General features: G+C 34.2%; 1 protein-coding gene across 1 annotated transcript in view; it reads right to left on the reverse strand.

Annotated features, from left to right (window-relative positions):
• LOC129224622 (unconventional myosin-XVIIIa-like) overlaps positions 1 to 12,436 on the reverse strand; it is a 190,833-nt gene that overhangs the window by 120,885 nt on the left and 57,512 nt on the right. Inside the window, 4 exon segments of the mRNA XM_054859106.1 lie at positions 8,673 to 8,762; positions 9,122 to 9,265; positions 9,431 to 9,559; positions 11,995 to 12,161. Coding sequence (XP_054715081.1) covers positions 8,673 to 8,762; positions 9,122 to 9,265; positions 9,431 to 9,559; positions 11,995 to 12,161 — 530 coding nt within the window.

Consider the following 12,436-nt stretch of genomic DNA (forward strand, 5'->3'; position numbering starts at 1 on the left):
TTTATCTGACTGATTCTTCCAACGCCACAAAGGATAGACAACTGCTCATTTAGGAATGGATTTTCTTGGTTATATGTTTGAATTTGGTTTCAAAAGACTAGACCATCGTAGTCTTAATACACAAAACGAAACATAAAACAGATAGTTTAGCTGTATACTGTAATGATCAAAAATTATAAACGTGCATCTGTTATGCATTCGTTTTTTTTTTTTTAAATAAATTGTTTGAAAAAAAAATGCATAAAACTTTGCTGAAAGCACTTAACGAAATAAAAGCAAACGATTTTAATAGGTTTGGTTAATTTAAAAATTTGGGGCCCCCCTTAAATTCGTGGTCCAAGCGCTCATGTGCCTTTGTACACTAGGATGGGTCACTGTGAAAAAAAAGTCATATTTAAATAAATTTATGATATATACTCGCATATATAGGTAACTGATTAATATTTCTAATCGTGATGTATATGACAGGTCTATTGGAAAAAAATAAGATACAATTTCGGGGCCTATGTCAAAGCGGGGTCGGTGGGACATAATTTGCCCTCTCTTTGTTTAGGCAAGAGGCACTGAGAAAATATTCATTCTACATAAAAAGACAACTTTTTATTTGTCTAAACCATGACATAAGGCAGGTCTGGCGAAAAAGAAAACGAATTAAAATTTTGGGGCCTATGTCAAAGCGGGGCCTGTGTATCATGAACCCTCCATTGATCCCGAAGAGGAGTCACTGTGAACAAATATTTGTTCTTTAAAAAAATTATGATTTATTAAGCCAACTTGTTTAAGCATTCAAACCATGATATGCGACAATATTGGTGAAAACCAAAAATTGAAATTTAGGGGCCTATGTCAAAGCGAGGCCTGGGGCGGACCGCCCCCTCCGCCCCCCCCCCTTCGGTACGCCACTGGTTCCACGTTCATTCGTAACCGCTTCTTTTCGTAAACTAATATTTGATCATCTTCATAACATGGCACAGCCAAGAATAGCAGCTTCAATTAAGCTCATCTGTGCGCGATATGTATGGCCTGAAATGAAGTACCAAATAAGTAGTAGGCAGTGCTGTGAAGCATGCCAAAAATCAAAAGTACACAGGCACACCAAAATGTCTCTTGATTCATTTTCTCTTCCTGATGCCAGATTCTCGCACATCCACGTTGATATCGTAGGTCCTTTACCACCATCTCACGGTTATGCTTATAATCTCACAATGATTGACCGTTTCTCCAGATGGACACTTACAGTACCCATGTTTGACATCAAAGCTTCAACTATATGCCCTGAAATATTCAACCCTTGGATCGCTCGTTTCGGATGTAAATCGATAATAACTTCTGATCAAGGATCCCAGTTTTGCTCTTCAATGCTCATAGATTGTACTCGCTTAAAGGGTACTCAAAAAATTCAAATAACTAGTTATCATCCAATTGCAAATTAACTTGTCGAACGCTTCCATCGGCATTTCAAGTCTGCTTTAAAAGATCATAAAAATACCGATAGATGGTCAGAATTAATTCCCGTAATTCTTCTAGGTATCCGAACAGCCATTAAGGAAGTTTTGCAATATTCTTGCGCAGAAATAGTTTACGGCATAACCTTACGTCTTTCTTGTATTGATCTTACTGACGCGTCTGCTTGCGACGAAGACTTCGTAACTGATCTTCGGGACACGAGACGGCTGAATCCTGTTGCGACATCTGCTCATTTACGTGTATAGAAGCGGTAGATTATAACGATACCAGTTTTGGAATCTGTGTTTGATTTGAATTTTAAGCCTTTAAATTGTAATATTTAAGCGTTTTGATATAGTAATTCCAAAAAACCTAAAAACCATCAATAACGGGGGAGGAGGGTGGGGGGCTGTGGACTCTCCCTTAGAAATTTTTTCAAATTGAAGTCCAAAAAACGCTATGGTAGGCTATTTTGGTAAAGTTCAGGGAAAGGAGGGGTTCAGGGACTCTTACATCAGTTATTTCAAACTGATAGTCCCAAAATCACAATATTGGGCGACCTTCACAAAAATTAGAGAAAGAGGGAGCGGGCGCTCTGGGCTCTCTCCCCGAAATTGTAGCTTTAAAAACGAAATTGTACTCCATCTTTCATAACGTTTATACACTTTTTAAATGCACTATCGAAGAGATTGAGTTCAGGAACCCACTTTCAGCAACATTTTGAAATTGAAGTTCCAAAAACGCAATTTAGGGAACGTTGGATAATGTTAGAAGTAAAAGCGTTCGCAGCTCCCCACCATTAGTTGTTTTGCCGATTGTAAAAATTTTTATTGCAGCAATAAAATCGCTTAGGACATAACATTTTCACTTTTGCAACATAAATCAGTTCTGATCATAAAACCTACCCAAGGTAGCGCCAACTAACCAGAAAAGAAGGAAAGGTGGGGTAAGGGTATGGCCGACTAATGATAATGAACTGGCATTACTCTCCCACACAGTCTTCAAAGTCGTCATTTAAAAAGGAATAGTTTTTACAAGAAAGCAGGTGGTGAAATTGCAATAAAAAAATCGCTTCAGTGAAGTAGATATATTTCTTAAACAAGGTACACTTTCCAATATTCATTAATTACAAAACAAAATAGGGGAACTGAATCCTAACCTCGAGCAGGGTCCTCCAATCACATCCCTCTTAAGGCACTTATATATAAACTAAAGTGGCACTTTAAATATTTCAGCATCAAAAAAATTTCGGAAGAGAACTCCCGAACCCCTTCCTCTGAGTTCACCACAAATGTCCAAAATTTCAATTTTTAAGGCTTCAGTTTCTAAATCTTTTTCTAGGAATAATACCCTCCTTACCTATAAACATGACTTATGACCGCATAAAAGTTTTAATACTTTAATTTTGGAAACTTTTTGAAAGAATCTTCCTACACCCTTCCTCCTTAAGTCATCCAAAGATAGCCCAAAACAAAACTCTTAAAATTTCAGAAAGGGAAATATTTCGGGCTGGGGTGCAGAATACCCCCTTCCCCTCTCATTTTGTCTACTAAAGGCAGTGTACGTTTGTGGTTATGATTATGAAAATGTTTCGAGAAAGACCCCTGAATTCCCTAACTCTTAAATCACTCAAAAATAGCATTTCAATACTTCAGCGTGGAGAAATTTTCGGGGAGAGAGAAACCCCCCCCCCCCCCTCGAACTCCTTCCCTAAGTTCACTAAATTTGACTTAAATTTGTGATTCCCCTTTTCATCACCGAAGATTTAAGAATTTAAATTCCAAAATTTATTGAGAGAAAGCCTTTGAATTCCCTCTTTAAGTCCTCCAAAGATTACCTAAAGCCCTTCTGAATATTTCAGCTTTGAATATTTTTCGGGGAACCCCAAGACTGTCAAAAGTTGCGCTTTTATGATACCCAGTTTCGGGATTTTGCCTAAAGAGAGCCCCTTCCCTCCCTCTTGACATTGCCAAAGACAGCCTAAAAGTTTTAAGACTTCAATTACAAACACTTTTGGGGTGAGGGTTCCAAATTCTCTTTCACTTAAGTCATTTAAGTACAGTAGACCCTCGTTTTATGCGGGGGTTACGTTCCACGGAAATGCCGCGTAAATTCAGACCTATTATTAGTGTTAAAATGGGGGTTTGGTTTCGTAGATATCAAAATTCTTCATTCTACTGATGACTAATTGTATAATAAGTTTAATGTGTACTTACATCCTTTTATGCACAACATGCTTTAAAGAAAACAAATTAATTTCCTGTTCTGTATATAAAGAGGAGCTGCCTATGATAGTCTTTTGGCAGTCATTAAGAATTTTTGCCTGTAATTCTTTGCAGAGCATTAACCCGTCCATGAACACTTGAGTCATTTCCATGATAGAATCTTCCATCACTAACAAATCAGAAAGATCATTTCTATTGTCTAGCAATGGCTCAAAATTTTCAATGTGAACGTTTTTGGTTGTACGACGTCGGTATCCTCGTTGGTTTTGGCCTCCTTTGTCACTCCTAAAAGCTCTTCTTCCAGTGAATTCTGAATTGTGTGTGTTTAATAATTTTACTTCTGGAAAGAGCTCTGGAACCAATCGCATAAAATGTCTCCAGTGGTCCAAGCTCTGTTATTAGCACGCCAAAATTCAGTTTATTACGCGTAATCTGCATTCTTTAGGAGTTATTTTAATTGGATTTTGAAAGAGGGGAAAAGTATGTCTGTTTGCATTGCCGCATCCATGTAAAACCGAAACTCATCCGCGTAAAATAAAATAAAGGTGTCAAATCTTAAACCGCGTAAAATAAACCCGTGTAAAACGAGGGTCTACTGTGTAGCCTCAAATAGTTTTTAACACATCAGCTACAAAACATTTTCATATTATAACACCAAAACCATCTCTTATCAATTCACCAAAGATTGTCTAAATAAGTGTTTTTAAGACTCCAGTTTTCGATTTTTTTTAAACCTCCCCATCCCCACTTGTACATCATTAAAGACATCCTAAAACTTTTTGACTTTCAAATTTTTAAGAGTTTGCAGAGGAGAAATATCGAACCAGTCCTAGCTTCAAAAATGGCTTTTAATTCAGTTTTTTTGATATTTTATACTGGAGCCCTTGAGTAGCCCCCCCCCCCTTAGATTGTCCAAGATATAAATGTCTTAAGACCTCAGTATCATGGGTTAATTTGCGGACTTGCTCTCTTTGCAAGAGCAGCGTTTTTTCGCACACTTGTGCTGCCGTTATTTTTCTCGTTTCCTATCTCTCTCCCCCTCCCCCCCATATTTCCATTCTAGCGGGTGTTAGATTCAATGACATTGGAATTTAATGATTCCTCAAGTCTTTGTCAAAAATGCTGGAACGGTTGCCTATCGGTGTTTCCAACCAGCTTGAAATCCCCCCCCCCCCGATTATTTCCAAAATTCCTATTTTCATTAAAATCTTCAAAATTCCTGATAGTTTCCGTTTTACATGGTATGTGGTCCCCCTTTGCTGTGGTGAAAACATTTCATCTCGTCAGCAATCACTCTCAATCGGTGATTCAGATTCAACTCTTAACATTTTAAGAGAGTACATAATTTTCATTTATGCGGTTTTTTAAGTTTGCAAAAAAAAAAAAAAAAAACTGTAAATTGAAAAAAAACAAAAAGATGGTCGAAAATAGCATGAGAAAAGGCTAAATTTTGAATTAGAGCCGATTATTTCCAAAAATCAGGGAGAATAGCGAGCAACTCTGCGGTCTGCAATATAGTGTGTTGGAAATAACAGAGATGTATCTAAAAAAAAGTCAAACGAAGGGAGTCTAAAAGCCACTTCTCCAAAAGCATGTGGCAAACAAAACAAGCCTATAGCGGAAAATCGAGAGAATGTCGATGTAAATTCGTGATTATGGAACGGTCCAGTAATATATTAAAGCATATTTTTTAAATACTCAATTTTTCTTTTTTAAGTAAATACTGAAAGAAAATAATTAAATTTCTTTGGGTCCCGACCTCCGTCTCCGAAATTTTGTCGAAAACGGAAATCCGTCCTGAGACGGAAGGTCTTGCACCCATGTTCTGCACTTCAAAAGTTTCTTTTGGAATTCATTTTTTGCACTTCCAGTTTCAAACAGTCTTAAGTGTTTTTTGAAAAACTAAAAAACTTTTCTTTCTGTCTCACTCTCAAAATGTGAAACAAATTACTCGCAGAACTTTTAGCCCTGCTGTGTCCTATAGTTTTTTATGTACATGTAAAGACTTATGACTGAAAAGAAAACCCCAAAATGTTAATACTGGCTGCGCTATATTGTTGTCCCAAAATTAGATTAGAAAATTCAAGCAATGACAAATATACCGTATTTTCCTGTATGTTATCGGAATGGCGTATAATCTGTTGGTCCTAAAATCAGCCTGAAGAAAAAAAAAATCTTCATGTACTCCGCGGCGGTGTGTAACTCGCGAATGCAAAAAAAAGTTTTGATATAACATACAATTTTAGCAGCTAAATTAAAAACGTGAAGAAGTAATAACTTTTGAGGGAGGGATATTCAATATTAAAAAAACAAATTGATCTAAAAAATAGAGATCTCTACTCAAAATTGTCATTATAGTACACTAATTACTTGAAGACAAAGAGTCGAAGAAAGGAGCAAATGGTCTAATCTTGTGCATATGAAGGCTTCTTCCTTTACTGTATGCTGTTTATTTTACTTAGCCTGCATCACGAAAGAACATTCAAGCTATATATAACAAACAACATACAGGCAGGGTAACGATCTCTTAATGGCGAATCTTGTTGTAAATACAGGGTTTCTGCTATGTTCGCATTTTTCGCAAAGTGCGAAAATGTTGTTTATTTTGCAAAAATGCATTTTGGTTTTTTTTGCTCAAAAAAGAAAAAAAAAAAAAACAGAAGGGAACCAGGCATGGCGATATTCAACTCAATGTTATCATAAATCTCAACAAAGATATTTATATTACGATTAAATACAACAGTACTTAGTTTCAAGGGGCATTATGTCACTTCCATAATTTTCGATTGAGGAGAGGAGGCTTGAAACGTTTTTAAAATCAAACTTATGTTTTCTCAATGACAAGTGTGATTCTAAATTTTTTATTTCAAATTAAAAATAATAAAAATTATTAACTACTGTGTATTTATTTCTTCAAAGTTCCTAGCTGAATATTGAATTTAGTTTCCACTGGAGATGAAACACATTGAGAAATTTTAAAAGATATATTATTCATTAACAATTGACATTTAAGCATATTGCTCAAAACATTTTTTTTTTTTTTTTTTTTCAATTTTTGCTTTTTTGCAAAAGAACTTTTTAACTCAGCTTAAACCCTGCGTAAATAACCGTAAATATTGAGGTTCAATGCATTGGTGTTGAGAAGGGAAAAAAAATGCACAGATAATCTGTGGCAGCGTATTCTCTGCACCTCATTAATTTTACTTTTTTAACAGATAACCCGAAGATTATATACAGGAAAATATGGTACCTAAAAATCATTACATAATGCAATTAGTAATAATTCAAGGAGGTCATGTCCATTACTGGAAAAGCAAGCTTTAAATATGAAGGTAAAAAATGCAGTTAAGCAAACAGTGAGTTTATGTTAAATTTTAAATTTCATCTACTCTAGTGATATTATTACAAATTGTTCATAGCATTAACCTAAATCAAAAACAAAAAGCTCTTTCTATATAACTATGTTCAAAGTCTGAGGATGCATTATGGAAATCAAAATACAGTATACTCGCGATATCTCGAACTTCGATATCTTGAAAACCTTGATATGACGAAAAATTATTTTTCCCCTTGATTTTGTGCATTTATTTAATGTAATTTTCCATTCTTTTGTCGAAGAGTTTTTAATCAAAAACTTATGTCGAAAATATTTTCAGTATCAAATATAATTTTTCCGGAAAAACCGCAATTTATTGTCTCGAAGCAACGCAAGGAATGTTTCCAAAAATTTCTCGCACCCTTCATTACTTCTCACAGGGGTTAGGAATGATTTGGAGAAGCAGTGGCGTAGCTAGACCCGACTTTCGGGGGGGGGGGTTACTTCTTATATATATATATATATATATATATATATATATATACATACATATATATATATATATATATATATATATATATACATACATACATATATATATATATATATACATATATATATATATATATATATATACATATATATATATATATACATATATATATATATATATACATATATATATATATATATATATATATATATATAACTTTTCGGGGGGGTTTTGTCCCCAAAACCCCCCCCTTAGCTACGCCCCTGTGGAGAAGCTTATCTACTGTCACTTTCATTCTAGAGCCTGGGGTGTCAGAAAATGTAAGTCCTAAGAAGCCCAAAACACATACCTAAAACTTTTCACCCCCTTCTCATGCCATTTCGTTGGACCTTTTGACTCTTATTTTCATCTCTGTAAAAAGGGGAGATGAATGGAAAACCCCTTTAGAGACACAGGGAATAATGCAATCCTTCGTTTAAACTTTGTGAGCGCTCGAAACTGATTTGGAATCGTCTGCAACTTTGGTAATTAAAGTCTTGGATAAGTGTAGTCGTGATAAATTACTACATTTTAGTACTTCACTAAATCGTTCTGTTTTATTCTTTTTTCTCTATCATTTTTGGTTCATTTTAAAAATTAAAATTTTTGTTATTATACTAAGACTTTTTTCAACTCTCATTACATATTTCTACTTATTTTTAACTATCGTGACTAATTTTTAGAATATTATTTTATTATTATTATGACCTTGTTATCTCGAAAACTCGACATCTCGAACTTTTTTTACGGTCCCTTCAACTTCTTGATATCAAGAGTATACTGTATTTGCTTTTTGTGCAATATTTTAATCAGCAAAGGGCAAAATTACCAAGATGTCACAAAGCTTTTTCTGCTACATTTAAAAAGGTATAACAGTAAGCAATAAGAAAAAGAAGCAACATGTTAATTCAAATAGTTTAGTGTCTAACTGGAAAGAGAAACAATATCTTCCTTGAACAATAAAAGATATTGTTCAATAAATATTTTGTCTGTATTGATTGCTAGATTTTGGCAAAATACTTAGGGCGTAACTGCCCTAAAACTGCATAAAAAATGTTCTTCTTTAAAATAGTTGAATTGTTTACAGCTTACCTGCCCTAAAACTGCATAAAAAATGTTCTTCTTTAAAATAGTTGAATTGTTTACAGCTTACCTTCACTTCTAATTTGTCATTGACAATTTTGAGTTCATTTCTTTCCTTCTCAATTTTTTCCAACTTAATCTTTAAAACCTCTAGTTCTTCCTGAAAAATGAATAAATAAGTAAGTAAAAACATTTTTCTTACAAGTGCTCTTTTAAAATAAGGTTAATAAAATACTAAGCTACAGTCTGACCACATTTTGCATGAAATTGGTAAGTTGTCTATTAAGGCTATTTTATTTTTCGAACTTGAGGAGAAAATTTGATGCAGGTGCTTCACTCATTTCAATGTGATTCTACTTAATTTAGAGGCTAATACATATCCGTAACAGCTAACTGGCATCTTTGCAAACTAAGAGAGGCTTCTGTTATGCTCATAAACCGGATGTTCACATTTCCATCTCATTGGTGGTCAAACTGTGATATCATCATTTTGTTTAAAGCAAAGATCAAACAACTTACTGTCTTGACTCTTAATTCTTCCTCAGTTCTATGAACATCCAATAAAGGCAAGACTTTCACATATAATCTCCACCAAGGCCAGCTTCGTATTGCCAAAAATTTTCTTACATTTCTCTGTATACATCTGATCGCTAAATCTTGAACCTAAAAACAGTAGAATATAAAACAAACTGAGTTTTAATACAAATACTTTATTTGTATTTAGCAAAATTATTTCTTTGAAGAAATATTGTCATGAAAACAGCAAGAAATGTGAAACTTAAAGTTGAAATTTAAGTACATTAAACATAACATCTTAGAAATCATTACCTTCAACTTGTTAATAGCTGCACGTGCCAAATACCCTCTTGCATGAGCCTGGAAAGAAGCTATTACACCATTCAATTTTTCGTCCCGTTTTAATTCCAGTTGAGCAACTGTCCCAGAACGGAGAAATATCTAAAAAATTAAAAAGAAAATTTGTAATAATTTTCTTTTATAATTTAATATGAGTGTGTCTGAGCCACAGCAGTCTGTATCAGAATTTGCAGAGGATTTTCAAATTTTCAACTACATAGTTTTTAGCATATGAGAGAGCACTAACCAAGATTCAGTTGCCGCAATTTCATCTTTGAAATGATGTTACCAGAAGTTATAAGAATTACCCAAATTAAAAGTGAACAGGTGAAAAAAAAAGAATGCCGTTATTAAAATCAAAAGAAATTGTTCCGAACCATTGTAGAAGCACGCTACAGCCATTACTGTTAAAAGATTGTGCTTGATTTTCGAGGAAGTTCAGCACAGTTTCCTTCATTTACCATTCATTACAAAGAGAGGGCAAACTGCTTATAATGGAATATATTTTGATCGGTGTTCACGACATTTGCTTGGCCCTTCTTGGCAGATTTGATATTGTTTGTCATCCTGTCTAAAAACTTGGACATCAGATGTTCGCAGCTGTTCAACCTAAAAAGTGTTCTCTATTGACTGCCACCTTTCAACGATTGATGTACGCAATGCTTAGTTTCTAAATTTATAAACCATACCTCCATGAATTTCTCGTACCTGGATGTTTTTACCTATAGCAGTAGTTCAGAACCTTTTCACTCCTGGGGACCACTTGGTACCCTTCCAAATCCTAAGCGGACCATATACTACAGAAATAATACTTTCACAACAATTATAATTAGGTAATGGTAATTTATGATTAGGTAATAAATTGAGTAGTAACTATAAAAATGATGTAGACTCATTTTCATTAACTGTTCGTGGGCTACATGAAAATTTATAGCGGGCCTATAGCATGACTCAACTTTAGATAAATTATCTCTTCGGCCAACAGGCTTCACTGTTGAATGCCCTATGAGGGGTAACATTCCCATCACGCTTTATATCTCTGTTCATTGGCCCTGTTAGAACTACATTTATTCTGATGCAATTATATCTGTTCACTTTTCATTTGGGCAACCCATATAGAAAATTTTCTACAACCTAAATGCCTCAAAATACTCAACATTTCAAAGTTTTCTACATAGATTAGGATTATTATTGCTCATTTAAAGCTCCAGCGATGCAGCAATTAAATATAAAAGTTATGTAAAAATATATCCTGAATGCTTGTAAACTGAAACATCGTCTCAATGTTAAAAGAATGCGCAGTGGTATAATTCCCAGCTAACTGTTCTCATAGAATAAGTACAGAGCTTTTAAGTTAGAACATATCACTGCACAAGGAATCTACAGCTGGGGCAAGCCTAACTTGACAACAATGTGAAGGCTGCCCTGATCCTAATCGCAACATTACATTGATGCCAGGATAGGTTTTTCCCAACTATAGAGGATTGATTACCCCCAAAATATGTGACTCCAGGTACATCCAGGAAGAAAAGATTTGCATGTGACATTTAATGCCTTCAAATTTCAAAAAAGAAGAGCCTAACAGAGAGAATTTCCATTGTTGTTCATTTTATAAGAAAGGCGAGGAATACATTTCTTTCTGTGAACCTAACTTTGTTACTGATGCTTGCAAACTATCTTAAAAATAGATGATCACAAAAGGTCAAAACTGAATCCCAACCTAGCAGTTTTCTTAAATATATTCAAGTGAATACTTCTAACGGTACAAGCAGCAGACTCCACCTCGTCCCAGGGGAATTAAAGAGTTTCCCAAGGAGTTCTTCAAAAAACAATTCTGGCCAAAAGTAACACACACTAATTCTTCTGCATGATTTGCTCACATAAAAGAGTTAAAACTCAAGGCAACCATCAAAATAAATTTAACGTGTCTCTATTTTGGAATATTTGATACAATTCAAAGGAAAAACTCTTTGGTCAGAAAATTAAATTGTGCTTTACTTTGGTAAATTTTACTTCATTTTATAGAGGAAGCAAATATTAATAAAGGTATTTCGATATGTGAGTAAAAAATATTTTTTATTAAAACTGTCATTGCATTACCTAATTAAGTGCTGTAGTTAGAGAAGAACTTAGTTCTACAAAATATTTTGATTGTTATTGTAAAAAAAGATGCCAATTTTAAATAAATTGGTTTCAAACCACTTTTAAAAAATTGTAAATGCCAACATTTCAAGTTAAAGTTGGCTAAATAATCCAAGCCCACTGTTTTTGGTCTTGTAAACTTCACATTTATCCCATAAAAAGGTGCATTGCCCCCAATACTTTTTCCCAAATACAGCACTGACCTAGTTTACTGATAAACAACAGACACACAGGGTATAGTTTTAAGAAAATCACTGAAGTAAGAATGAATCATTCGTTTTGTTTTATCTCTTCAAGACATGCAACATTTAAACATTCAAGCTAAAATCATGTGTTATAAAATACACAATTTGAATATTAGTGCAAAATTGGAATTTACACCATAACATTAATACCTGGCTGAGTCCAAGACGATAACCTGTTTTTTCAACATCAATGTGCTCCAATAGTGATTCTACTGCTTGTCTTTCATCATACACTGGAGAAGACACACGATGTTCAATGGGAGCTAATAATTCAAATCTCCTTCTAAACTCTGAATATGTAATATTCTCTGGAAACCCTGCAAAAATAGTAAATGGTTATAAAAAAGTATCAAAGTAAGAAAAAAAATACATCTATGCACAAAAAAATACAGCTACACTGCTACTGTGTTTACTGAGTAGTTCATGTTGGTGAGTTCATGTTGTTTTGCAAAAGGAAGACATCACATGACAGCCGGACTGGAGATTCATTCTTGTATGATCCAGCTTAGAAGTAACTTATACGTACGTTTGAAATCAAACCAATTGTGACAAAAATACCAATTTTCAATAATTCTTAAATAAATTGCATCAG

This window comes from Uloborus diversus, chromosome 6 (genome assembly GCF_026930045.1).
Source record: "Uloborus diversus isolate 005 chromosome 6, Udiv.v.3.1, whole genome shotgun sequence".
Taxonomy (NCBI): domain Eukaryota; kingdom Metazoa; phylum Arthropoda; class Arachnida; order Araneae; family Uloboridae; genus Uloborus; species Uloborus diversus.